This window comes from Argentina silus, assembly GCF_951799395.1.
Source record: "Argentina silus genome assembly, chromosome: 6".
Taxonomy (NCBI): Eukaryota; Metazoa; Chordata; class Actinopteri; order Argentiniformes; family Argentinidae; genus Argentina; species Argentina silus.
In genome coordinates this window covers 2,736,503-2,763,139 of record NC_139660.1, presented here as the reverse complement: position 1 = coordinate 2,763,139, position 26,637 = coordinate 2,736,503, and the positions used below count along the sequence as shown (strand labels likewise).

The 26,637-nt window shown below is 45.9% G+C and overlaps 1 protein-coding gene across 2 annotated transcripts; it reads left to right on the top strand.

Moving 5' to 3' along the window:
- The first annotated feature begins 2,456 nt into the window (after nt 1–2,456).
- b3galt2 (UDP-Gal:betaGlcNAc beta 1,3-galactosyltransferase, polypeptide 2) lies at nt 2,457–17,077 on the top strand. 2 transcript variants are annotated; one of them, XM_083672480.1, is made up of 2 exons: nt 2,457–2,473; nt 15,711–17,077. In XM_083672480.1, the coding sequence occupies exon 2, from the start codon at nt 15,773–15,775 to the stop codon at nt 17,072–17,074; it is 1,302 nt and encodes a 433-aa protein (XP_083528606.1). In that variant the 5' UTR covers nt 2,457–2,473; nt 15,711–15,772; the 3' UTR covers nt 17,075–17,077. The 2 variants fall into 2 exon arrangements, with proteins under 2 accessions (XP_083528606.1, XP_083528605.1); XM_083672479.1 differs by lacking the exon at nt 2,457–2,473 and adding an exon at nt 7,004–7,103.
- The last annotated feature ends 9,560 nt before the right edge of the window (nt 17,078–26,637 follow it).

Sequence of the window (26,637 nt, the reverse complement as noted above, 5' to 3'; positions counted from 1 at the left end):
TTGTTCTTATATCCAAATTATTATTCTGAAATGGTATTAATAATAATGGGCTGTACGGAACTGTTTTTCAAAGATTTCAATAAATCTCTGGTACCACTCGACTCCTCAAGACTTCCAGAATGCATATCAGTTGGGTTTGAATCAAGAGCGAGGTAATTGCAAATGTTGCTGGCTATTCACTCCAGCCATACACCTCAAATTACCCAATTTGCACTGTGTACGACACATATAATGGACTGTACACAATTATCTTTCCAATATTTCAATACATATCTGCTACCACTCTACTTGGGAGCACTTCCAGAATGCATATCAGGTGAGGTTGAATCTAGAGCGATGTCATTGCAAATGTTGCTGGCTATTCACTCCAGTCATACACCTCATACGCGTGTAAATGACGTGACGAGAGTGAAACTGATTCTGTCTCTTTCGTCATGGAAACTGATGAAGACATGGTGAGTAAAGGTTTGTGGATAGACAGCCTAAACCTCAGAACTCGTAGGGAAAGACCCCCTCAGGGTTACTATCTAGTGGGACCAACCAACCCTCTACCCACTCCACTGAACTACCCCAGGCTTATCCTATCTATCTATCTATCTATCTATCTATCTATCTATCTATCTATCTATCTATCTATCTATCTATCTGTCTGTCTGTCTGTCTGTCTGTCTGTCTGTCTGTCTGTCTGTCTGTCTGTCTGTCTAACCTTCTATCTTTCCAACATTATGTCTATCTAACCTTTCAACTACTGAGCATCATTCTTCCTTTCACCAGTCACTATTGCTTCACTCAATATAATCCAACATTCTATCCATCCATCCAACCAACCAAACTATCTCAAACTTTATCCGCTACCGTAATAAGACTATCTCACTTTCTTTCAACTACCCAGCAAATCTATCTATTGAAACATCTTTAAACCTTTTCCGCTATCAAAATAAGACTTTTCAAGCCCACAGAGTTTCGTTTGCAACTTCCTTTTCTAGTTATTAGTGGGCTTGCTTGCGGGGGGAGAGAGAGAGAGAGAGAGAGAGAGAGTGAGAGAGAGAGAGAGAGAGAGAGTGAAGAGAGAGAGAGAGAGAAGAGAGAGAGTGAAGAGAGGAGAGAGAGAGACAGGGAGAGAGAGAGAGAGAGAGACAGGGGGAGAGAGAGAGAGACAGGGAGAGAGATAGGGAGAGAGAGAGAGACAGGGAGAGAGAGAGAGAGAGACAGGGAGAGGGGGGAGAGAAATTGTTATTAGCTCAGGCCTGAATGAAACAACAATTATTAACAATGCATTATGAATGACCATGGCAGAGGACAAGCTCATTCCTCATGCACCTCTCCAGTGGAGGCTACAGATAGCCATGAGGGATGTCATACAAACCATTATTGGCACATAATAGTTAATATGACATATAGTATTTTGTGTACAGTCCATTATGTGTTCCCTATGCAATCTAGAGGTAGCACTTTTAACTGTTGGGACACTGTTAAAAGTGCCAATAAATCTTTGTATGACACCCCTCATGGTTGAAACTCAGTTGATATGTATACTAGAAGTGTTGTGAAGTACAGTGGTAGTAAAAATCATGTTTAGCCTTTGATTTCAGCAACAATAAGTGAAAATATTGTGATCCCATCACATTCCATTCATGTTTTAACTCACGCTTTTATTTTGAAGCCGAGAATATGGCGAAAAGCGAAACCGCAAGTCTTAATGGAGCTAGGTGGAGCTAGTTGGAGGTCAGAGAACACAGATGTCAAACTGCACACATAGACAGTGAGACAAGATCTTGCTCACTGTCATGGTGATGAATCTGCATAGCTTATGTCAGTAGAGTGAACTTGTGAAAGAGAGTAGCTCCAGTATGATAAATTGATAAAAAGTATGATAAAAAAGCTCAGGCTGTGTTGAATCTCCCGCGTCAAAATGTCTCTCTGGCGGACTGAATTACTGGTCTGATGGAGCTTAGAGGTGGTTATCACAGTAGTTAATTTATTTATTTATTTATTTGAGTCATAATGTATCTAATGGATGCAGGACCCTTTGATCTTTAAAAGACTGTAATATTGCACAGGGTCTTCTTCTTCGGACAATCACAATATAACCCCGAAAAACTGACTGGTGGATATCCTTCTAGAACCTTGGAAAAGTCAGTTGGTTCTGATGAATTTGAATATTGTGAAATTGTGAAATGTCTGTAATACCTGCTGCAGCAAATTGTCAAGGGAACATTATGTACTTAGCCTGCCTGTGTGACATTAGAAACAGAACTCAATCTAACCTTCAGCAGGCAAGTACAGAGACAACCAAATGACATTAGAAACAGAACTCAATCTAACCTTTATCAGGCAAGTACAGAGACGTAACCAAATGCAGTTTGTAGATAGGTGCTGGTTTCAGTTAAACAGGAAGTTTGGCCCGGATGCTGCGCCCACATAAAAATGTGAGATGCCAGCTTTGCTGTTCAGATACATGCACCTGTTCAGGGTAAGAAAGAACAGGACACTCATACTCTCAAATGACAGTATTTATGGACAGGGTCTTTCATAATCTCAATGGAAATAAACACTGTGAAACTTTCAAACTGAATCCATATGTATTTCCTTGATAAGCACATCCTAGCTCAACTACTATGAAGGAGTCTGTGTACTCTCAAATTGTATTGATATTTCCACAGTGGCTTTCTTTTCTTTTAGCCTTTTCTTTGTTCAGAGGGAGAGAGTGCATGGTGAATGGGGAGAGCCACCTGAAATCCAGTGTGACTGAAGTGAGGTGTGTTTTTGGAATCGTTTCACCGTCATTAGTTCCAGAGCCAGCCAGGAGACGAACGTTTAATCTCAGGATGTACTGTACGGTTGATGGGAGAGGGTCATATTTTTCTCGATCGTTTCTGATCAAACAAAGAAAGGCATGACAATTTATCCAGCACACTCTCCCCCTTCAAATGATCCCTCAAAAAGCGCTATACAAAATAAATTACTCAATACTATTACTATTATTATTATTATTATTATTATTATTATTATTATTATTATTACTACATTGTGTGAACAAGAGAAGGCTGCCCTTGCTGAAAATGTGGACGTTCGCACCCTACAGCATGATGACGGTAGACTACTTTTCTATCCAGTCTCAATCCCACTGAAACCCAACATCTTGGTAACTCCTGTCTCGCATGAAAATTCATAACTTCATTCTGTAATCATTCTGTTACATTATTAAAGCCCACTCAGGGTTATTCATGTCAGACTGCACTAGAACATTTCCCCTGTGAGAAAATGCATGATGGCAGTAGGAGAGTCGACCTGATATATAAACCATTTCCACTCTTTCCACTTCCAAAAGATCTATGGTTGCCACACCGTAGGGTCTCCAAACCTCTTGGACGACCTGCGTATGCAGCAGCCGTTTCCCCCCCCCCCCCCCCCCGCAACAGAAAGTCCACTCCTGTCATTCAGTTTTCCTGGCACATGAGTGGCCCGGAGGGACAACAAATGTTTGCTGCTCCACGTCAAAAACCTCCGCGCCACAGACAGAAGTTGGAGATGTCATGTTCCTCCTTGGTGATTGATGTACACCGCTGTGGACGTATCTGTCCTTTCTGACCAGGATGTGATGTCCCTGTGTTTTCGCGAGACAGCATGCTATGGAGAATCCTCACGACCAAGTGAAGAATCTTGTGCCACATCATTTAAGCCGGGCGTACATGACATGATTTTGTTCGCGATTTAGGTTTAGGTCCTATACAAGGTTTTCAGATCAGAGACAAAATCCCTATTTCCCAAAATCCCAGTATTTGTTGCCTATTTGGGGTGCACGGCCATCACAGACGCTTTTCTAATCTGAGTCGGTCAGAGATGCAACCTGAGGGCTACCAATCCGTATTTGAGCCGTCCCAGACGGGAGACGGTGTGGAATGGATTATCCTCACAACCTAGTGATCCTCACAACCTCTCCCTCCAAGCAATTCAGACTCAGGACAGTAACCCTAACCCTAACCCTGATGTATGTTGTTTTGTCTATTGAGAGCGGTCATAGGAATTGTTTGACCCCAAATTCAGATCCCTGGAAGTACAGAGCCAGAAGAAGAACAAGCTTCCCACTGTTCCAGTGAACTGCATAAATGAGAGACACATAATTCAAGGAGGATGTCACTTCCTGATTCAGAGACATCACCACGTGCTTGAGGCTCTGCTACAGGATATTGCATCAGCACTCTGTCTCTAAGAGGGAGGCAATAAAAACTCACATTTACTCTGAAACGGCATTTCCTAAAAACCGTAGCATGGAGTTAACTGCTTTCAGTCTCCAGGCAATGTCTGAGAAAGAGAAAAGAACAGGATGACTGTAAATTCCCCCCCCCCCAAAAAAAAACGTTTTAGAGAGAATTAGAACAAAGACAACAATTGATATATCACAGGCAGAATGTCAATGTGGGAAAAAATAGGTAGATATGACCTCATTATTCGCCGTCATTGGCTAGTTCTTTTCAGAATTCACCAATATGGTGAAATGCCCATGACAGAAAGCATAGAAATTAGAAATTATTCAAATGCGAAGGTGCTTTCAGATTGCTATGCTAATGTAGGGGGGCATTTGTATTTGAACTTATTGCTTTGCAGAGAAAGGGAACCATGGCACGACGAAGACAGACTCAAATATTCCTATCTGAACTATGAGATTTGGTCACAGGCACAGTGTTTGTGTTTAGACAGCATGTGGCCTCATTCTCTGAACAACCTCACAGCACACACCTGCCTCTGGTTCCTGCTTTCCACACAGCACGGCACCAAGCTTTCCTTCACCAGATGGACCAGTGATCCACGGAAGGAATGCACTAAAACACAACTTGAGTCCTGCTAAAATCAGGTGTACAAAAATCAGATCATACTCTAAGTAAGGCCTGGTAATGTGCATGCGGTATCTGAATCGTAGTGAAATACTGCTCAAAATTACTGCACTCAAAATCAATAGCATTTGTAAATGCTGATGTCAACTTCTAGTGTTCACAGAAATCTGAGTTTGTGTGTTTTGCAGAGTATGTGAGTGTGTATGAGAAAGAGAAGTGTGTGTGTGTGTGTGTGTGTGTGTGTGTGTGTGCGTGCGTAAGCACACGTGCGTATATATATATGAAAGAGACACTGTGTTAGAGTATACTCCCAGAGCACCAACAATTAATGATGACAATTTCAATTTTGATACTCTCGTCCTCCTGCAGCCAGCCGGGCCAGACGCGTTTAGGAAGTCACCTATCTAATAGGTGCCACATGATATTAATGTGCCACGGCGCTGCCTCTAACCTGGCAGCCATAGGGAATCAATCACCGCCCCAACGTTACTTTCTTCTGACAAATATGCTCTCGTTGGCCGGGTTGCAGAGCTAATGGCCTCCAAAGTATTTCTGTCAGCGAGAGGGCTCCTATTAATTATTCAGTCTCCCGCGCTCCCATGCCGCGGTGATACCTTACAATATTTACAGAGATCCCCCCTGCCACTGCAGGAGGCGTTACACTGGATGGCTAAATGCCTCTCCTGTGGCAAGTCACTTTATATGCAGCATAATTCTGTTCCATCTGCATCAACTCTCCTGCACTGTGCCGACGGGTGTTACTTGAGGCAGAAGGGGGGTGATTTGATTAGATCAAGAAGCACCAGGTCTAGGCAAGGTGAGTGAGTTAAAGTGTGTGTGTGTGTGTGTGTGTGTGTGTGTGCGTGCGCGCATGCAAGCAAAAAGTGAGCTGGGTTGAGGTGTTAGATTTTATATTATTCATAAACTCTAGTATTAATAGGATGGGGATGTGTTTCATTCTGTCACCGAGGCTTATAAGGTGTAGTTGTCTGGGCGGAGCAGTGCATCTGGGGCAGAGTGAACTAATGGAAGCAGCAGAGAGAGGTGACATTAAACACAACACTCAACACAGGATTCTCAACAAAAATTCACAACATTTTCACCCAATGTTTCAGCGATTGGTTTCTACACCAGTCAGGAAGTCCTCAGATGTGACATAACACCCTCCACACAGAGTAAAACAAAGACCATTGGAGGCAGAACCACTGGCCCCTCTCTCTCCCCTTCCACCAAGCCTACATAGAGTTTAATCAAATCCCTGTGTGAGCGAGAGAGAGAGAGAGGGAGCTGGGGGATGGGTTGAGGAGGGGGAGAGAGGGGAGGGGGAGAGAGGGGAGGGGGAGAGAGGGGAAGAGGAGGAGTGAACCTAAATGGGTCACGTGGGCCACCCCGCTAAGTATTCAGTGACGTTGGAGGGAGGGCTTCGTCAGTGTAACGGTGCCTGTCAGCCAGCCTGCCTGCCTCCACATTTCAGCAGCTGCTTCTCCCCCCTATACAGAACAACGAGCCTAAAGTGAGAGGAGCACAGAGAGCGGACCCGTGCAGAGAGAAACACAGAGAGAGAGAGCGCTTCCTCCCCGAGACCCAGGAACATGCTGTACTGCAGGCAGCCTCAGAAACCCTGAGTGGTGGGGGATTTCTCTTTATTTTTCTGCTCCTTTTCTCTCTCCCTCCCTCTCTCTCTCTCTCTCTCTCATCTGCCTGCCTAGCAACATGAGGGACTAGCAGCACTGCTCCGCTGCCTCTCTGTTCCTTCAGCGGGTCTCGCCGAGGACAACAGACGCGGACGAGAGGACGAGAGAGGAGGACGCTACGGCACGGTGAAGGTTTCTGCTTTCTTTTTTCGGGGAGACATACGAAGGTCTGCAGAGGTGGGGAAGAGAGAGAGAGAGGGCTGTGTAGTGCATAACAGAGACACAAGCATCTCAGAAGAGGAGAGGAAGGAGGAGGAGGAGGAGGAGGAGGAGGAGGAGTAGTTGTTGGAAGGAAGAGCTCCGACCTGAAGGCTTGTGCAGGCTGAGAAGATGATGACTGCTGTGGAATGGACAGTGACAGATGGACGGGTGTTATGCCAAGAATAATCCATCCAGAAATCAAGAGAGGAAGGATGTGTGTTGCGTGATTAAACAGGGGTGGGTGGGTGGGTGGGGGGGGGGTGGAAGAGGACATTAACCCAGATTTTTGGAGGAGGCAGTGATGGCGTGCCGACTGTGTCGCCAGACGGTACCAACGTTCACACACCCCGGCGTCTGCCAGCCGCAGGAGGAGGTATGTACCCTGCACCCCGTCAGTTCTTGCACTCACCCCCTCATCTTCATCATTCATTTATCTATCTTCTCTCTCTTTCCCCCTCATCCTCTTCTTACACAATCTCCTCTCTCTCTCTCTCACTCCGTCCTCCTCTCCAGCCCCTCTCTCTCTCTCTCTCACTCTCTCTCTCACTCCGTCCTCCTCTCCAGCCCCTCTCTCTCTCTCTCTCACTCTCTCTCTCACTCCGTCCTCCTCTCCAGCCCCTCTCTCTCTCTCTCTCTCTCTCTCTCGCTGTCTCTGTTCCAGCCTTTTTAGACCTCTCAAAAACATTACCTGCCTGATCCAGTGATTCACAGTGGCAAGCCAGGGAGTTTCGATTGATCCAATTCAATTAACAGTGCCTCTATCCAATGCATCATGTCCATCCGTCTGGTAGTAGTTGGCACTTAAGCCCAGATGCTTAGGCACAGCTAATTGCTGAGGTGGACATTTAAAATGCATTGGTTGGACGCTGCATCTGGGGGATCAGTCTGCCCTCTAGACTATGAAAGTTTAATAGGAGGTAATTTTTAAAGCACCTCATAATTTATTGCGGTAGCTTTAACCTACGAGCACGAAACCCAACAGGGTAACAGCGTAACCTTTAAGCACAGCATAAGATGTAAACAACAAACCAAAGCAAACCAGAAATCTGTTCACTCCAAGTTGTCTCATCACAAACACGTTAGCCTGGACAGGTTACAGACATCAGGAATACCTCCGGGTTGATACGGCTAGATGTGATTTGCAGGCAGTGTACAGGGGCTTGGCCCAGATCTGGCCAGCCCCTGGATGATGAAGCGTAGAAACACCTTGCCTATCCAGTTACATTAGGACACACACACACACACACACACACACACACACACACACACACTGTGAGGCCCCTCCTCTATTGAGAGTGAAGATGGAGTGATAAAGACTTGTTCAGAATGAAAATGACAGAATGTTCAGAATGAAAGCCTGGCCAGCCTGTTACACACCCCGGCCCAGGTCCAGCAGAGGGTGAGGCACGTATATACAGGTCAATCAGAGAGGTGAGGCACGTATATACAGGACACACGCAGAGGGGTGAGGCACGTATATACAGGTCCAGCAGAGAGGTGAGGCACGTATATACAGGTCCAGCAGAGGGTGAGGCACGTATATACAGGTCAAACAGAGGGGTGAGGCACGTATATACAGGTCAAACAGAGGGGTGAGACACGTATATACAGGTCAAACAGAGGGGTGAGGCACGTATATACAGGTCAAACAGAGGGGTGAGGCACGTATATACAGGTCCAGTAGAGGGGTGAGGCACGTATATACAGGTCAAACAGAGGGGTGAGGCACGTATATACAGGTCCAGCAGAGGGGTGAGGCACGTATATACAGGACACACGCAGACAGTTACAAGGGAGCGAGAACAGGGAAAAGCAATGACAAGGAAGTGATGATTCATTTTACCAAGACCAAGGAGAGAAGAGGGGGAATTGTGCCCAAAGAAAGAACGAAAAATATGGTAGGTCCCTAAACTATGACTGACAGACAGACAGACAGAAACAAAAGGATCTCATGAGGGGAAGAAGTGAGGGTTTAAATACATTGGGGCTGTCCTCTGATTGGCTATGGAGGTGATGAGGAATGAGGTGCAGCTGAACCAGATTGATTGCCAGAATACCTGAGAAGGGGGGTGATTGGTAGAGGGACAGAAACACAACAGAACACGACACAAGACACAACCAAAACATTTGTAACAGAACCTGAATAGCGAACACCAGTATGCAGAAGACCCACGCAAAGGAGGGGGATTTTTAGAAGAAACTGAAATTTGATCCGAGTCCGGTAATTCATGTCCGATAGTCCTACAGTACATGACGGCTGTAGATGTTGTCAGCTATATGAACAGCAAAACTGAATAACTTGATGAAGGGAAGTAAGACTTTGGAAGGTAAGTTACGTTTATAGTTACTTCAAAGGTAAGCAGACGTCAGCACCGGACAGAGAGCATAAAGGCTATTCTTAAGAGATCACTGCATGTTTGGAGAGGTGGGTTTACAGCGCAGGGCTTTGGCTCAGTCTGAGGCTGACTCTAACAAAAGGGGGCACAGAGCCAGAACGGTGAGGGTGTTGTGACGGTCTGGAATGATACAATACAGTGTTGAAGACTTTTAGAAAAAAAGAAAAAAAAAACATGAAAAAATTCTAATGACAAACACACTACCGGCCGAATTGCTGTTGTTGTGAATTGTATACATCACTATGCTGGGACCGCTGGGACCATATATACTGAAAGATGTATGCACTCACTGCAATGTAAGTCACTTTGGATAAAAGCGTCAGCTAAAGGGCATATACTACTATGTCCTCTGTAGACGCAGACTGTATTTAACCAGTAGTCATATGATCAGTAGTCATACTGCTCTCAGAGGTGTCTGGTTGGTATAGCACCTCAAGGCTCACAACAACGCAGGCTCATGGGCTGTACAGTATCACCGTACTCAAAGGCCAAATCTCAAAAGTCTTTCCCTGATTCCTTGCATCGTCAATCGTCGCCTCCTTCTGAAAACTGGATTGGAGCAGAGTCTGAGGCTCGTCCTCTCGAGCCTCCTCTGCCGACGCATTTTGAGAAGGAGGCGAGGAATCAAGGAAAGACTCTTGATATTCGGTCATAGCCCCCTTCCCTCGCCCCCTTTCCTTCCTGACCACTGAGCCCAGAGGACAGACGTCAGCATGTAGGTTAGTCATGAGCATGGCAGTCAGAACAGCAGGATCCTTTCTCAAGATGACACACTATTTTGTACACTCTCCTTTAATAGTCAAATGTGTCATTACCTGTAGAGAAGCCTTTGTTTTGACAGGGCGTTTGACAGGCGCTCCTATGAACAAACAAACCTCAGCTAGCTATGAATTGAATATCAGAACACCTTTGACAGCGTGCCAGTAAGAACTACGGGAGACAGGAAAAAAAATCTATACTCTAACAAGACTCGAATTTATAACAACTCACTCAGTCAATATATTGCAATGTGGGACAATTTTGACACAATGGAACACTCCATGCATATGCATGCGAAGACTATGACTACTGACCAACTGCATCAACAAGTGAAGCGTCAGCCAGTGGATCAGTGTCCAGCGTGATTACTGATTCCAGCCCGTTGCTAGCTGCATTACGTTGTCGTCATGCAGTCCCTCTGATTATTGACCACTGTGGAACCACTGGGGCTTCAATTAGCACCACTGTAACTAATTGGCTGGTGTGGAAGTGACATTGATGGGAGGCTCAGAAGTGAATTAATGAAGGGATGTGTCTGGCAGAATCACTGAGACGCCACGAAAAGGACGCCTGGTACGACTGTGTGAAATTGTCTTTTCATTACATGACAGTGCGTTCACACACCACACACTGTATCAACTGCTCACCCGTGGAGTCAGAGTGTGTGTGTGTGTGTCAGTCTGTCTGTCTGTGTGTCTGTCTGTGTATGCGTGTATTGCATTAGGGTTCTGATAATTAGATTCTCATATAGGCGACAACAGAAACCTTTCAAGCATTGAATTTGCTCCGATGTAAAGTGTGTTAACCTTTAAAACAAAGCTGGCCTTGGCCTGTGATTGGCTGCGCTGGGTAAGCACATTCTGCTGAAAAGGTTAGCGTCTCCTATCCAGTTGTCGTGACGAATGAGCAAACACTACCAGAAAATGTGCGTCACACATCATAACAGAAAATAATACACCAACACATCTGTAATGTGCTGAAAATCTGCAATTACGAGCCACTTAAAAAGCAAAACAAAAGACGACAGAATCCAAGAAGTCGGGAGCTGGTGATTCGTCTGTTACTGTGTATAGAGAGTCATATAACCTGCCAATATTTGCCAGCATACTGACTGGTGATGAGTGTGAGTGTGTGCGTGCGTGCGAGTGAGTGTGTGCGTCAGGGTGGGAATTTCACGACGGCCACGACGGCCATGGCGGCCATGCCCTGTGAAAAAATGTTCAATTTACGGCCAAGGTGGCCTTTGTGCCCCTGTCAAAGTTCCAGTGTAAACAACGCTAGTGACGCGTGATGGGCTTTTATGGAATTACAGCCACCCTAGTGCGCACAGTAGGATAGTCCCGCGTCTGTGGATCAGAGCACAGTAGGCTAGTCCCGCGTCTGTGGATCAGAGCACAGTAGGCTGGTCCCGTGTCTGTGGATCAGAGCACAGTAGGCTGGTCCCGTGTCTGTGGATCAGAGCACAGTAGGCTGGTCCCGTGTCTGTGGATCAGAGCACAGTAGGCTAGTCCCGTGTCTGTGGATCAGAGCACAGTAGGCTGGTCCCGTGTCTGTGGATCAGAGCGCAGTAGGCTAGTCCCGTCTGTGGATCAGAGCGCAGTAGGCTGGTCCCGTGTCTGTGGATCAGAGCGCAGTAGGCTAGTCCCGCGTCTGTGGATCAGAGCACAGTAGGCTAGTCCCGCGTCTGTGGATCAGAGCACAGTAGGCTGGTCCCGTGTCTGTGGATCAGAGCGCAGTAGGCTGGTCCCGTGTCTGTGGATCAGAGCGCAGTAGGCTGGTCCCGTGTCTGTGGATCAGAGCGCAGTAGGCTAGTCCCGTGTCTGTGGATCAGAGCGCAGTAGGCTGGTCCCGTGTCTGTGGATCAGAGCGCAGTAGGCTGGTCCCGCGTCTGTTGATCAGAGCGCAGTAGGCTAGTCCCGTGTCTGTGGATCAGAGCGCAGTAGGCTGGTCCCGTGTCTGTGGATCAGAGCGCAGTAGGCTGGTCCCGTGTCTGTGGATCAGAGCGCAGTAGGCTGGTCCCGTGTCTGTGGATCAGAGCGATGCTTTGCTGTGATTGTTCCAAAATAGAACTTGCGCAACTTCGCGAGCCGCGCAGGTGAAGTATCAACATCACATGCAAGAAGAACGTCAATCGGCCTCCTCCTCGGCCTCCTCCTCGGCCTCCTCCCTAGCCTCCTCCTCGGCCTCTCAAAACGGGAGCAAGACAAGCACAGCCTATTTAAAGTCGACTCGTTAACGTTACTTTTCTTTTGCGTCATGAAAACTAGCGATAGCTAGCTAGTTGGGATAGCGCTAACGTCTTCCCTCCCTCAGGGAAAAGGGCTCGACATCTAGTGTTGCTTCTACTAGCAGATAGCTGTCAGCTACGGTCAGCTTTCAATCTAGTATTTTTCTTGCTAAGCGGTTTTGATATAATACATGACTGACTTATGTGGTTTATGGCTGAACTTAACGTATACGTTTAAGAAACACTATTGCTATTCAGCCATTTGTAATGTTAAAACGACTGGTGTTGACGTTAGTGCTCCACTTTTCTGTCATGTTGATTGACTAGCGACAGCTGGTGAGGTGTCACTAGTTAGGATACGTCTCTCTTTGGAGGGAAAAAAAAGGTCGGCATCTATAAGTTACTTGAACCTGTGAATTTAGCCATTTCTCGCCAGTCCAAATACCCACAGTTGACCAAATAAATGTAATTGTAGCTCACTATTGTCACTCCAATATCTAACACTCGCAAAATGCCAAGAGGGTTACCTAGGCTAGAGGGTTACCTAGGCTAGAGGGTCACCTAGGCTAGAGGGTCACCTAGGCTAGAGGGTTACCTAGGCTAGAGGGTCACCTAGGCTAGAGGGTTACCTAGGCTAGAGGGTCACCTAGGCTAGAGGGTCACCTAGGCTAGAGGGTTACCTAGGCTACAGGGTTACCTAGGCTAGAGGGTCACCTAGGCTAGAGGGTCACCTAGGCTAGAGGGTCATCTAGGCTAGAGGGTCACCTAGGCTAGAGGGTCACCTAGGCTAGAGGGTCACCTAGGCTAGAGGGTCACCTAGGCTAGAGGGTTACCTAGGCTAGAGGGTCACCTAGGCTAGAGGGTCACCTAGGCTAGAGGGTTACCTAGGCTAGAGGGTCACCTAGGCCTGAGGGTCACCTAGGCTAGAGGGTTATCTAGGCTAGAGGGTTACCTAGGCTAGAGGGTTACCTAGGCTAGAGGGTCACCTAGGCTAGAGGGTTACCTAGGCTAGAGGGTTACCTAGGCTAGAGGGTTACCTAGGCTACCGCACCTGACAGCTGACAGCTGACTGACTCCTGCTGTCAAGTCAACAACAGTCGCGTTACCATCAAACATCTTAATGCACGCAGATGCGCATTTTCTGTAGCCGAATTTTCACGAATGCAAGATAGAATATGTGAATGAGCTGGATGGAAACGCAACCAGTGTTGGGAAGTAACTGAATACATGTATTTGGGATTACGTATTCAGAATACAAAATTATGAGTAACTGTATTTTGTTACAGTTACATTTTCATTGAGTGGTATTTAGAATACAGTTACTTTGGTCAATTGTAGGGGTTACTTTTGGAATCCTTCTTATATGAATTTCTGGGCTTTTTGAACTCAAATTCTGACATTTCTTTTGTTTTTCAATGTTTATTAAATTAAAACAAATGTTCTAATACATAATTAATGTTTCTTGGTGAATGAGAATGTTAAGGTATCAATCTGAAAGGTAAAACCAGCGTAATTTAACCCAACGGCCTTTGTGCCCTGTCATGTGGCCTTTGTGCCCTTAAAAAAAATATGAACGGGAAGGCCAAATGGCCTTGCCCCTAAAATGACGAAATTCCAAGCCTGGTGTGCGTGCGCCAATATTTGCCAGCATACTGACTGGTGATGTGTGTGTGAGTGTGAGTGTGTGCGTGAGTGTGTGCGCGTGCGTGAGTGTGAGCGAGCGCGAGTGTGAGTGAATACTCCGACAGGGTGGCTGTCCTCTCCAGCAGGCAGGTGCAGCATTGATAAGCGGGGGGTGGAAGGTGAATGGCGGGTGAAGGCTGTTATCGCTAGCGGCTGGCCGGGGCGTCTGCAGCACTACTTGCTGGACCCTGAAAATTCATTTTGACAGATGCCTCTCCTCTCCTCCTCGGCTGCTGAGGCACAGCAGGGGGGGCTGACGGTACGGGCCCGGCCGAGCGGCTCAGAGATGCGTTAGTCAGCGCCATGTTGTGCAAACCTGCAATTTATACTTTCGCCCCAGGCATTAGGCTGGTTTATGATATGCAAGAGCCCCCCCCCCCCCCTCCATCACCAGTCTAGCCCATAGGAGTTGTTGTAATACAGGCTTTATTTAACAGTCCTGCTTCTGGTGGTGTTTACTTGGTATCGCTGAGAGATGTGGAGCTGATGGAGAGTTCCTGGTTCTGATTTATTTCTTTTGCTTGTTTAAAATGTATTTATTCAGTAAATACGATGTAAAACAAAACAAAAAAAACGTACCATTCCTGCAATTCCTATACCAGCCGTTGGACTGTTCCAATCAAACAACACGCCTCTCTCTCTCTCCCTTCCCCACAACACGCCTCTCTCTCTCCCTTCCCCACAACACGCCTCTCTCTCCCTTCCCCACAACACGCCTCTCTCTCCCTTCCCCACAACACGCCTCTCTCCCACAACACGCCTCTCTCTCTCCCTTCCCCACAACACGCCTCTCTCTCTCTCCCACAACACGCCTCTCTCCCTTCCCCACAACACGCCTCTCTCCCTTCCCCACAACACGCCTCTCTCCCACAACACGCCTCTCTCTCCCTTCCCCACAACACGCCTCTCTCTCTCCCCCACAACACGCCTCTCTCTCTCCCTTCCCCACAACATGCCTCTCTCCCACAACACGCCTCTCTCTCCCTTCCCCACAACACGCCTCTCTCTCCCTTCCCCACAACACGCCTCTCTCTCTCTCCCCCACAACACGCCTCTCTCCCTTCCCCACAACATGCCTCTCTCCCACAACACGCCTCTCTCTCCCTTCGCCACAACACGCCTCTCTCTCCCTTCCCCACAACACGCCTCTCTCTCTCCCCCACAACACGCCTCTCTCTCTCCCCCACAACACGCCTCTCTCTCTCCCCCACAACACGCCTCTCTCTCTCCCCCACAACACGCCTCCTACTGTGGGTCCTATGCAGTTATCACACATACGAGATGTAAGAAAATAACTAACTCCTAACTCTGTCATACATCCTGATCTCAAGCAGTCAGTTACCACACAGACTTGAGAGCAGAACTCAATTCCACAGCAGCACCTCCACAAGTCAGTGGGGATGTGTGCCAGATTTAGGTGTTCTCATTTAAAATGCATAACTTATTGACGGCAAAGGAAGTGGGCACATTTGATCACACTATACCTGTGTCGTAACACTGTAATTGCTCTATTAACAACATTGTATTGGCATGTTGTTACCAAGCAAATTAGTAACCGATTTGTAATTATATACTGTAGTAATGGAGTTGAGGGGTTTGTGTTATTACACAGTGGATTAAGGTTATGTGTGTTTAATAACACAAACCACTCAACTACATCACGCATTTACCAAACTCATATGTAACAACATGTTAAGATAATGTTGTTTCTAGAGTAATCACACCTTTGCTATACAGGTGTAGGTGATAAAGTAAAGTGTTACCTGTAAGATTATGATGCACATTACTCATACATTGCAGAGGAGTTTTACATTTGAATGCATTCATTTTGAGTGAACACTTCATCACAATGAACACACTGGAAATGCTAAACAAATAACCTGAATGACGAAGAACTATCTTTACTCCTTCTCAGGTGGATTAAATTAGCAGCAGCAGCAGTAGCAGCAGCAGCCCCCTGCTATCCCTATCTGCACCATGCAGTGGAGACGGCGACACTGCTGCCCCCTGAAGATGACCTGGACAGTGAAGCGGTCACTCTTCAGGACCCACGTGGCGGGGCTCCTGTCCCTGGCCCTCCTCTTCACCCTCTTCCTCTTCTTCAGCCACCAGGACTGGCTGCCAGGGCGCCCCGTCCCCCGGGACAACCCCCTGGCCTACACCGTCAGGGGCTTCCGCACCCCTAAGACAGAGGCCAACCAGAGCGCCTCCCTCCGGAGCCTCTGGAAGGAGCCCGGCTACATTCTGCCCAAGCCCCTGCTCAACCTCAGCCTGCAGCAGGCCGAGGGGGCGGGGGGCGGGGGAGGCATGGTGGGAGTGACGGGACTGGAGAACTCCATGAGTGCCAACAACAGTTTACAGCGGGAGATGGGCGTGGGAGGGAGGCTCAACGCGCAGCCTTACCACTACATCATCAACGAGCCCCTGAAGTGCCGCGACAGCACCCCCTTCCTGGTCCTGCTCATCGCCGCAGAGCCGGGCCAGGCCGACGCTCGGAACGCCATCCGCCAGACGTGGGGGAACGAGAGCTTGGCGATGGGCCTGGGCTTCGTCCGTCTCTTCCTGCTGGGCCTGAGTCGCAACCTGGACAGCTACCACCAGAGGTCCATAGAGGACGAGAGTAGACTGCACCACGATATCATCCAGCAGGACTACCAGGACACGTACTACAACCTCACCATCAAAACCCTCATGGGCATGAACTGGGTGGCCAGCCACTGCCCGCACGCGCGCTACGTCATGAAGACAGACAGCGACATGTTCGTCAACAGCGAGTATCTCATCCAGAAGCTGCTGAAACCCGAGCTGCCTCCGAGGCAGAGGTATTTCACAGGCTACCTGATGAGAGGCTACTCGCCCAACCGGAACAAGGACAGCAAGTGGTATATGGCCCCCGAGCTGTACCCCAGCGAACGCTACCCCACCTTCTGCTCGGGGACGGGGTACGTGTTCTCGGGGGACATGGCAGACCTGATCTACCAGGCATCCCTGAGCATACGCAGGCTCCACCTGGAGGACGTCTACGTGGGGATCTGCCTGGCCAAGCTGCGCATCGACCCCACGCCGCCCCCCAACGAGTTCCTCTTCAACCACTGGCGGGTGTCCTACTCCAGCTGCAAGTACAGCCACCTGATCACGTCCCACCAGTTCCAGCCCAACGAACTGGTCAAGTACTGGAACCACTTGCAGAGCAACAAGCACAACGCGTGCATCAACATGGCCAAGGAAAAGAACGGGAGGTACAGACACAGGAAGTTACACGGAGAGAGACCTCAATGATACCCTGCCCTCCTCAAGAGGAAGAGGAAATGGGGGGGGGGGGGGTATGGGGGAGAGGGGGATGTAGAAGGGCTTGCTTAGAGAGCTCAGCACTATATCTACTGATCTGGGAAAGAGCACAGTGTTTTTGGTATCATGTACAGTCAATCTAAAACTATTTTTTTATTTTGAGAGAGATGTTATGTATTGTAAACCTGTTACGACTCTTGTTAAAAGGGGCAGTGAAGTTCATGTCTATGTGCAATATGGAGCATGCACAAAATAATTCGAGAAAACAAATACAACAAGTGGTGATTTCACCAGTTCAGGTGCCAACACAAAGATGTAGGATGAAGAGGCCGGAAGTTGATGGGGTCTTGGAACAGTGGTTCATTCTAACAGACGGGGCTAATCCTATCAAAGATCTGTATTCAACTCAAGATATGACAAATAGTATTTACATGTAAAAAGGGAAATGTAAATGTATGACATTAATAGTTACACTACCTAAAAAAATAATGAGTATATTTATGATGTGGACCAGTAAAGCTGCCCTCTTTCTCAATGTTTACTTTACAGAATTATAAAAAAAAAAAAAATTATCTGTTAATATGTCGAATATTTTATTTACAACCAAGGTGAAAGCACTCAGAATCACAACTGTCAGAAATTACTAAGATTGTATTTTCTAAAGCTTTACATTGAGTGAATACGAGTCTGCACTTGAGCAAATGTGCAATGAATTAATTAACAATTAAATGTATTGAATTCATGTGTTTGTAATTCTGGTTTGTAACTCAGGTACCCTCCCATCTCATCTGCCACCAGCCATCTTGAAAGTCTACGCCATCTACAATGTCTGTTCACCATCATCCTTACAGCACTCTCTCCATATGCAAACAACCACTTCCTCATATGAGACAAAGTGCACTTTGTCTCATATGACATTTCAAAACATGATTCTCTGTGGCTCAGTTGGTAGAGCACGGTGCTACCAACGCTTAGGCTGTGGGTTTGATTCCCACTGGGACCATATATACTGAAAAATGTATGCACTCACTGCAATGTAAGTCGCTTTGGATAAAAGCGTCAGCTAAATGGCATATATTATTATATATATTCATATTCCATCATATTCCATAAATAGATACAGATCTTTGTCCTCCCTGCTTGACAGGGTCCTGGATCATTTCAGAAAGACTAGTTGTGCATCAGAATTCGGTTGGTTTTCACAAAATGTTCTCATGCAGATCAGGTGCCAAAAATCTCCACATGGAGATACGGTATGTGAAAACGTACTCACGTAAAAAAAAAAAAAAAAAGCACCATACTGTATTCCACCCGAAGGGGACATTTAAATACCTCAAGTCATAACGCTTTGATGAGATTTTTAATTAAAAATGCTCATGACTTTGGAAGACTGTTAAGTGTTTACTCCAGATGGACCTGATCTGCTAGATCTTCTGTAGGGGGCAGTAAATGCGTACACACTCCACTGCTCTCGATCAACGACCATATATAATTGGGAAACGACAACTCAGAATAGCCTATATCTGAACAAAGTAATCTAATTAAGTTAATGGAGAGTGAATTCGAGCGGTTTGTCTACAGAGTTCATTGCACATCTGTCATGGTTTAATCAGCTATGCATTTGGGTAATTGTATTTATGGAGCTACAGAAGGGTAAAAGTTCACTGTGTATTATAAGAGGCATAGTTAATCATACGACACAACACGAGTCAGCCACCTGAATGGCATGAATGCTTTTCATAGGATTTGTTTTAAATGACTACAACAGCAATGGGGGAATTATTTGATGGCAGCATCATAGGCAGAGAACGTATTACTGGTCACTTTTTATCAATGACGATTGTCATTTTATCTACAGCACCAGTCAAAAGTTTGGACACACCTTCTCATTCAGTGGTTTTTCTTTATTCTTTATGATTAATATTGAAGACATCAAAACTATGAAGGAACACATATGGAATTATGTGGTAAACAAAAAAGTGTTAAACAAACCAGAATATGTTTTATATTTTAGATTCTTCAAAGTAGCCGCCTTTTGCTTTGATGACAGCTTTGCACACTCTTGGCAAGTTTGTGTCCAAACTTTTGACTGGTACTGTATGTCATCAACCATTGATTTCAACAATCAACAATTGTTGTAAGAGTTCAGATCAACAAATATAATGTATGTAATATAAATATGAGAAATTTAAAGTGTGTAAAAAAAACCCACTATAAATAGAACAAGAATCACAGAATACAACAAACCATAATTCAAAAACTCTTTCACCGATGAGTGCCTGTGATCTGTAGACCGCCTCAACACCAATTACAGACGGCCATTCTTTGAGCTATGACAAAGAGGAACAAGAAAGTCACTCCTCATTTTTGAACGTCATGTAATTCCAGTGCTGTGCAATTCATTAAATCCTCAACTGGTCTTAAGTATTCATCACCCTCAATTAATGAGAATGAAAGTCATGTCTCAAAGCGAGAGAATATTGGGAACACGGTCTGGTTTCATTCATGCATAGCCTAGGCAATCACAGGGCCAGATTACCAGCATCCGGTGGCACTTTCCCCCTCGGAGACTATGATGAGACGCAGAGGGATGGGAGAGGGGAGGAGGGGAGGACGGGAGCTGTGGAGAGGGACGGGGAGGCGGTCTAGAGCAGGGGCGAGAGAGCAGAGACGGAGGAGAAGGAAGGGAGCAGATGAGAGTGAGAGAAGACGGTAAAGAGAGATGGAGGGTAAGGATTGTGGCAAGGTGAGCAAGAGAGAAAAAAAGGGGAAGCAGAGCATGAGGAAGGAGGAGGGGTGGGGGTGGGTTAAGGGAAAGAGAGAAAAAGAGGAAGGAAAGAGCTGGTGATGAATGAACAGGAAAAAGGCTGTGACTGATCAGTATTGAAAACCTGTGCCGCGGTAAACGTGGTAACAGTGTGCCGGGAAAGGGATTGAGATGTCTGCTATGATAAAGTGGGGACTTGGGCCTGGGCTCAGCACTACGCCTCACAGCCCCTCAGACCCTCAGACCAGAGGACTAAAATACACTTGAGGAGGAGACAAATATCCTGACCTTTCAATGGCAGTGCTGCAGTGGACCTGAGTAATGTGTCTCTGAGGACTTCAATGTACTAAGAGGAATTCAAACTAAAGTTTAGGGGCAGAGCCTTTAACAGCAAAACTGTCACAAATAAACATCTGAAACTGGATTTGAATTTCAGGTACAATAATATCATTTTGAATCCCATTTTTTTTACAAAAACGACTACCACGACAACGGCAGCTTATTTAACAATAGACAGCTTTGTGTTTTGAAATCCACCCCGGCGGGGTCCGCATCCGCTTCTATTGTGTATTTTAGAATCCCAAAATATCCCGAGCGCTGCCATTCTGTGACCTATCAGCCGAGACAGAGCTCACTAACGTCTTCAAACAGATGGCAGATTCCAGCCAGGCCTCAGAGAGGGCTGCTGCCAGCTTCGCGTCGACATCTATTTATAATTAATTTGACAGGGACAAAGAATGGCCCATGTAGGAATACTGTTGGACATTGACCTTCCAGCTCTCAGATAAACAAATCCTACCCTATCACCATCCAGAGTCTGGGTTCAGCCATGTATGGTCGAACGGGTGACCATTGAATCAAAAGAGCAGTCAAGTGTGTTGGGTGAAATGAAAAACCCATCCAAAAGGGCGGAGGGTGTGTGTGTGTGTGTCTGTGTGTGTGTGTGTGTGTCTGTGTGTGTGTGTGTGTGTGTGTGTGTGTGTGTGTGGGGGGGGGGGGGGGGGGGGGGGGGGGCGATGGTGAGGATATCGAACTCAATATTAATAGGAACAAAACATTGATGATTACAGTTGAATATGTAGACAGAATCCCCCCACACTGGTCCCGTGTCGTCGTGTGCACACGAACAGGTCGTAAACCCACACCATTGCTAGTAAGCAAAAATAGTACATTTAAAGTGCATTCATCTCCAAAAATCGATAAGAAGGGTCCTAATTAGCCTTCCTCCTCAGGCTCTCCCACATCCTCCCCGATGAGCAGCGTAGAGCGTTACACTGATGCTGCTCATCCACCCGGGGTCGTGTTTCACTGGTGTTTACGGCTGCACCATCAGCGGTGACAAACGAGGACAGATCGCAGGCCAAGAGTGCATTAGTGGGGTTATTGTATTACATGTTGGGAAAATATAAGCCTGACAACACACTTTATCCTGGAGGATTTCAGAGGTGTCACGGCACAAAGTGGAAAGCAGCAGCACCTGCAGTGTACCCGTCTCTCACAGTGCGGCACAGAGATATGTTGTTGTGCCTGTAGGGGATGCTGGTATTTCTGTCTTTGATGTATAAAGGGAGATAAGGTGGATTAAATGTACCGGTAGATTGTCCATATTCACAGGGTTGTTTTTAATGCGGCATATTGGAGACATGTCAAAAAAGACGTGACATTTCCTTCGCACTATAATATCAATAAAAAGAATGGGGCGACGATATGATGTGTCACTCTTAGTTATAATAAAGCACAAAAGTCTTCCATTACATGCTCTTGGCAGGAAAATAGCACATTCAAGGTGTATCTCCAAGATTTATAATATAGTACGAGGCCTCGTTTGTGTCAAATAAGAGCAAACGCATTGTCATCAAGCTACTGTAGGCAGCCAAAGCTATTAGCGGTTACATCATGTCCTAATGCTAATATCCTGACGGCAGGAGGGTAGGAAATGTAGCTCGGTTTCTACCTCATTTTGTGGGCAGAGTGAGCATAGCCTGTCCTCTCTGGGAAGCCAGTTTTGTCTTTTTCTACTTCTCTCTCTCTCTCTCTCTCTCTCTCTCTCTCTCTCTCTCTCTCTCTCTCTCTCTCTCTCTATCCTCAAACACACACATGCACACACGCACACACACACACCTCTCCCTCCCTCCCGCCTCCCATCCTCCCTACCCTCCTCCACCCTACTGTAGTATTAATATTGCCTCACCGCCCCTACGCCAGGCCTTGGCTGCTGGACACTGATTGCGATACAGAACAGAATGTAGAGGGGTTGCAGCCATCGGCACAAATCCAGATATATGACAAAGGCAAGGGATTGTGACAAGGCGCTTTGCAGATGGGAGGCAGGTCGGAAAGCCTCACAACAAGGTGAAAGTCCCTCTGTAGAGAATGACCTTGGTTCACAAGAAAAAGAGAGACAAGCAGGCAGGCACTCTTAAACGTGGGGAAAAAAACACGTATAGGCTGGGACCAAATGACAGGGATAGATTTGTGTACCGGTAATCACTATTATACAATTAACATTACAATCATTTTAACACGTGTGATGCAGTGAGACGCAAAGAGAACCTTCTGTGAACAAATGATGTTGAGGGACGACTATAATTACAGGCCAGTTGTTTCCTGTGGGTCTTAAACAACTGCTTTCAAATGGTGTGGGATTTACCTTTAAACACACACAGACACACGCCCGTGAATGTGTGCAAAGGCTCCCCAGCATCTAATTGAAGTGATTGATGTCGTAGACTAACTTGTTATGTCCAAGTTTCATTATACCAAAATGCAGGAATCAAGATAAAGGAAATGAAAGCCTAAATAAAACTGACAGCCCTGAAATTGCAGCAGATATAAGTCCTAGTTCTCTTAATTCCTAAAACAGACAATTTGAGACAAGCCACATATTACTGAGGCTTTCCTTGGTCTCCATTATAATTAGTTTGGTATTATCAATGGCAGGAAGAAGGAGAGCACCCTAGATCACTGGTCTGCAGTGTTGTCGCTGTGAGAGAAGCTGAAAGACCCAATTTACTGTTCTTGAATATCTAATTTCAAACACTTTGTTATCAACTCTGAACCGCTAGGCTACTAACATCTTAAAAGATTGCTGAATCACAATCAGTAATATAGCACAATTAAACTCATATAGATAACAGTTAAATTACACTTTGCTTTATGGGCATTCTGTTTTTATCAATATGTCAGAGTATGTAGAAACTAGTGTTGTGGTAGTGGCAAATATTAGCAACTCATGATGCACCCCAACCAGGGCAAGCTACAGTACAGTCATGTCACAGTTCTGGCCACACTGAACATGATCTTTGTTTACTACGTCTTGCTTAGTAAAGAGGAATGGAAAACGCAGCCTCGGGTTGCGCAAAGGAAATTCCCCACTGCTGAGATGCCATTGTTTCCAATTTCAGTTATCCATCATGTGACAACAGAACAAGCAGATGACTGAGACATTAAATGTGGTTACACAACTGGTATTCTATTAGGGCCAATCAGGGAAAGTCCTTGGAATTATAATAGACTGATTAGTCTCAGCACGTCACTGATTGAGGCCATGACAACAAAAACATTGCTCGGCAAGCCGTGGGATCGGAGCATGTAAATAAAGGTGGAGAGCCTGAGTAAGCTCCTGACACTGTTGCGTAGTGAAAAAGGAGTGGGCATGTTTGAATTGTGGAAAAGCTGTTAGATTAGGACGCCCCTGGGGTTTGTTGAGGAGGGAATCTGGAGGAGTGTGCGTTCGGGAAACCTAAACACAGGAACAAACAGCAGGGAGCTTACACAGGAATAAACAACAACAACCTCTGTTGCCCAACTGACAAGAAGGGATAGACTGTTCAATATTACCCTGTATACACACACACACACACACACACACACACACTCAGCATGCAAGCACACACACGCGCGCGCAGATGCACGCACGCACACACGCACACATACACACACATGCACACACACTCAGCATGCAAGCACACACACACACACACACACACACACACAGGCATTTATCAGAATGAAATTCAACAGCACTTTGTGTTGAATAATATCTCTATCAGAGGAGCTGGGTGGTAAAGAGCAGAGCGAAGCATGACTGATCTGCATGAAAAGAGGGCCGCCTGCATTATCACAGTGGAACACAGCAGCGATTAGCATCAGCACCAGATTAGACACAATTAGCAGAATCATTGACAGCCTATCTCCGGTAATGTAGAAATGTCCACAACATCAGGAGCAAATCCTATTAAATACACACAATATAAATGGATGATATCAATGATGAGGTGGGTGGGTAATGGATGTACTGTACTGTACTACTCCTGCAGTATTTCAGCGATGAATTAAGACAGAGAGTCTGGGCCCTGTACTCTCAGATATCAGCATATGTTTGTAGCTGAAAGCTAAAATAAGTAATTTATTCTGGCTACATTCTTTCTGCTGCATCTGTGAAACACAACACTGTTTTCTTTTATTTGTTTTATTATTATTCTTTTTTTTCTTTTTTTTTTATAAAATATTTCTCACCAAATCTGAGGTACACAAGGGAACTTTAGAAAGTGGAAGTACATTCTGAACATCCGTTGAGGTAAACCACTCAGTTCAGAAATAATAAGCGTTCGACTGCAGGCTACGTTCCCAAAATGTCTGCAGTTCTCCAAGGACCGGCCCACTGTAGCCGCTCAATGTAACGTTACCGCACACATTCTGTATGATAAAACCCAAATTTAGGCTTTTGGAAACACTCGGAAATGTATGAAGAAAAATATGTTCCACCCTTGTCATTGATAACCTGCAAATGATTACAAAGGATTGCAATTCCAAAGAATATTCACCATGACTACCGCCTTCCACAATGACTGCCTGGCAGTTTACACCGCTATCTTTCCCTGTCTAATATACCTCCTCCTGCATAGCAAGCTTCTTCAAACGGTGACTCATTGACCCAATTAAATCAAGATGTGCTGAATATTCTGTTTGGTTTACCACCGCTGTGTTTGCCAAAAATAATGAGTAAATAACTTTTGAATAGTGTTTATAATGCTCAAATAGATTAAGATCATACTCCACAAACAATCGGAAATTAGGTCTTGGAAGACATCAGCGCTCTGTAAATCAGATTTTTTCCGACTGAGATATTTTTTAGTTTTTCAAAGTCAACAGGCCTCCTCTAAATACATTCATACTCTATGGCTTAGCCTTCCATTTAAAACCATGCCTCAGGTGCAAGCAATATCACAGAGGGTTACCAACAGAACTCCACATGACTGACCTGCCCAATGTACCCACCGTCAACCACCCACACTTTGCAACCAGTGTGAGCCTATGTGAGTCATCCATTTAAAGAGAATCATTTAGGGTGTCCAGCCATTGGATGAGAGTTTTGATAGATATCATAAAACATCCTGTATCACCTCCAAAGACTTTCCCTCCCCGTCTCCTTCAACACTGGATATCCACTGACTGTAACATTTTATGAACTGGGCACCACACTACCGACACAAACTTCCAGAGATGGAGGTGATGCAGGGATTCAAGGTTGACTGGTTCCCGGCTTGGGCAATATAACCCTCTGGGCGACTGGGGTATCAATCTTGCTCGTCTGGCAGAACAAAAGCCTACGTCTGCTGCTGTAGTCTGGGAGTTCTTTTCAAGGCCTCAGAGAGGCCCCCAACTTTCATTAAGGAGGGATTTCTGCAACAGTTTGCAGAATTCCCAGCACTTGCAGAACAGAAAATAAACTTGCCAAAGTCAAACAGTAACTAAATACAAACAGTATTTAGATCAGCTGTCTGTCCAGCAGGTACAGAGAAACAGAGAGTCTTTGATTCAAATAAATGTGTCATTAAACTCTGAGGTTCACTGAGGATGAATATTATCTGGGGTTAAATCCAACCTATACTGCAGTAGATTCTTGAAACTTTAACCTCATATTCATTGTCTACAGAACCATACCCGTGCATTGTCTACAGAACCATACCCGTGCCTACATGTTTTGTAGTCAAAAGCATAAGAGAAAATGGAGATCATGAAATTAGTTTAAAAAGAAGAAGACTGTTTATTTGGCCATGCAATCAATTCTCACCAATTGTAGGAATGTGATACGTGCACACACCCCCCGAGACAACACACACACACACACACCCCTCCGAGACAACACACACACACACACACCCCTCCGAGACAACACACACACACACACAACCCTCCGAGACAACACACGTTGGGAGAACAGAGCTCTGGGCACAGGGTCAGCCATATTCGGCGCCCCTGGAGCAGTTAGGGGTTAAGTGCCTTGCTCAAGGGCACAACGGCAGCGGTAGGTACCTTAGATATGATGCCAGTAACCTTCCAGTTACCAGCTCACATCCAGCTCCCTCCTGGAGGAGGGATCAAACCAACAACCTGCCAATTGCTGGCCGGCCTCTCTAACCTCTAGGCCACCTGCCTCCCCATAAAAATGGGTTAAGTGTCCCTTTAAGGTACTTGTTCAGAAAAGATTAGCTAACGCTATAATGAAACCGGACCAGGGTGAATTGCAGATGTTCATTTCCCTTCTATAAACAGTGTTCATTTCAGTGATTGTTGTGGTTAATTGTCCATGGTTAATGTTCTACCACGTGCATTAGTACAGCCTTAAATGAAAACATATCACACAATCTGTGTAACATTTCACCAAGAAGGTTTATATGAAACGTCAGGTAAAGCAGCATCACTGCCACCACAGAGAGAGAGAGAGTGCACATCAATATTATCTTAAACTCCTGTCTGTTTGCCAACTAAATGCTTCAACTGA

Bases quoted from the DNA above. Each gene is read 5' to 3' on its own strand.
- b3galt2 (XM_083672480.1), top strand. From the start codon at position 15,773: ATGCAGTGGAGACGGCGACACTGCTGCCCCCTGAAGATGACCTGGACA.